This window comes from Seriola lalandi, unplaced genomic scaffold (genome assembly GCF_002814215.2).
Source record: "Seriola lalandi dorsalis isolate HSWRI2012SDOR001 ecotype SW California unplaced genomic scaffold, Sedor1 jcf7180002000680, whole genome shotgun sequence".
NCBI classification, from domain to species: domain Eukaryota; kingdom Metazoa; phylum Chordata; class Actinopteri; order Carangiformes; family Carangidae; genus Seriola; species Seriola lalandi.
This window is the reverse complement of record NW_019471339.1, coordinates 1-1,912: the sequence shown is the minus strand read 5'-3', so window position 1 is coordinate 1,912 and position 1,912 is coordinate 1. Positions and strand designations below refer to the sequence as shown.

At 37.8% G+C, this 1,912-nt stretch overlaps 1 protein-coding gene across 1 annotated transcript; it reads right to left on the bottom strand.

Annotated features, from left to right (window-relative positions):
- Window positions 1-249: 249 nt before the first annotated feature.
- On the bottom strand, window positions 250-1,647 carry LOC111662706 (uncharacterized; the record flags this gene model as incomplete). Its single annotated transcript, XM_023416661.1, has 4 exons — window positions 250-456; window positions 874-1,153; window positions 1,278-1,407; window positions 1,512-1,647. Coding segments are annotated over 4 exons (753 nt in total), but the record flags the coding sequence as incomplete, so codon positions are not given.
- Window positions 1,648-1,912: the final 265 nt, after the last annotated feature.

Sequence of the window (1,912 nt, the reverse complement as noted above, 5' to 3'; positions counted from 1 at the left end):
GGTCCTGTCAAACTTAAAAATGTAATTGGATATAGAATAGATCAAAATCTGAATAAAAATGTAGAGCAATTCAGTGATGCTGAGAGATTTATTTATTTATTATCCGATTAAAACACAAAGATAAAGGATGCCATGCCTTTTAATTATCACATTCAATATCTTCAAATATTTTAATAAAAAAATATCTTTCAACCTGGAAGGTTACCTCCCCACCCCCCAAAAAATATATTGAAAAGCAATATAAGTCACCTGAGCTTCGAGCTGTGCCACTTGCACACCAACATTCTCCAGGTCTTTGGTGTGCTTCTGTCCAGCCTCAGAGATTTGAGACTGGAGCTCCTTGTACTGGTGTTCTCTCTCCTCCAACTCAGTGCTTTTGTTGAGGAGTTCTCCCTTCAAGGAATCGATGTGAGCGGACAGAATTGCCTTGTTTGCCTCCACACTCATGAGCTGCTTCTACAAGAATGACAGGAGATGTATTCAGGGTGAGGGGTAATCTATTTAAAGACTACTGTTAGTTTTACTTGAATTTTGGGGTTGATTTTATTTCTTACTCTAAAACTTGATGGCATTAGATCAACATATTTTCACAAGTTATAATGAAAATAAATAACAAAAAAACATCCTAGAATGCACTGGGCTACACTGATTGATGACTGTCACAATAAATTATCCTTCACAGAGGTTTGTGTTTTGTCATGTTTTTCTGTGTTTCTGACTGTATTAAAACTAATTATTTGTGAAATGAAAGCCCACACAAAATGTAACAGGTTTTGGGGTATGCAGCTCACTGTATGGTTTGATAAGTATGAAAATGATGTGAATAATATACAATGGCCTTCACATGTACACACACACACAAATATAGCTTACCTTAAGTTCATCATTAGTCTCATTCAGGGAGCTGAGACTGTTCTCCAAGTTGTTAATTTTGTCCCTGAGCTCCTTTTGCACAGCTTCAGTTTCATTAATCATGGTCTCCTTCTCTTTCTTCCACTCCAGCAAAGCTTGATGTTCTTGTTTCAGTTCCTTACACTCACTCTGACTCGCAGTGAGATTGGATTTCAGCTCTTGGCTTTCCTTCTCTAGGTCCATCAACCTGTTGGTCACCCTCTCTGTCTCCTGTTTCTGTCTCTGTAGTTCATTCTGAGATCTACGGTGATTAAAAAATATTTACAATGATTAAAAATCAAGTTAGGTAACATAGATTATAATATAGTTACAAAGTAGCAATGGTAACATAGCTTTCTGCTATTGTACAGTAAATCTATGTTTACCTGTCATTTTTGGTTTCTGCATCAGAAAGTGTTTTCCTCAAGTTGTCCAGCTCTCGGGCTGAAGCCTGAGTCTGCTGCTCCAGTTTCAACTGAAGTTTCTTCAGCTCTTCTAACTGTCCCTCTGATTTTGCTGAAGGGCAAAAAGACAATCGGATTAAAAAGGTGTGATAAGTTCAGATAATTCTCTAAAATAACTGCTACCCTTTGCCATTGCCATTCGTGCTACAAATTTACCTTTGAGGTCATCTAGTTGCCCCTGTGTGCGTTTGAGGCTCTGGTCTGCACTCTTCTTCTCTTCCTCTAGCTGAGACAAACGTCTGCTGCTTTGATCCAATTGGACAGTCACACTGTTCTTCTCTTTCTGCAGCTCCTAGAGGGAGGAAGAAGTGTGGAGAGAAGTTACAGCAAAAGATGATGACAGACAGTTGAAGACCGGGAGAAAAAAAGGATGGCAAGAAATGTAAAGAAAAAAAAATTTAAGTGTTGAGATAAATACATATGGACATTTTGGTAATTTGGTTAAAATGTAATGACATTGGTGGTATTTTTTAAATTTTTTCTTTGCCAGAAAGGGCTGTTCAGCTATTAACTACAGATGAAAGCTGTATCAGCAGACTTGCTTGTGAGATGTTAAA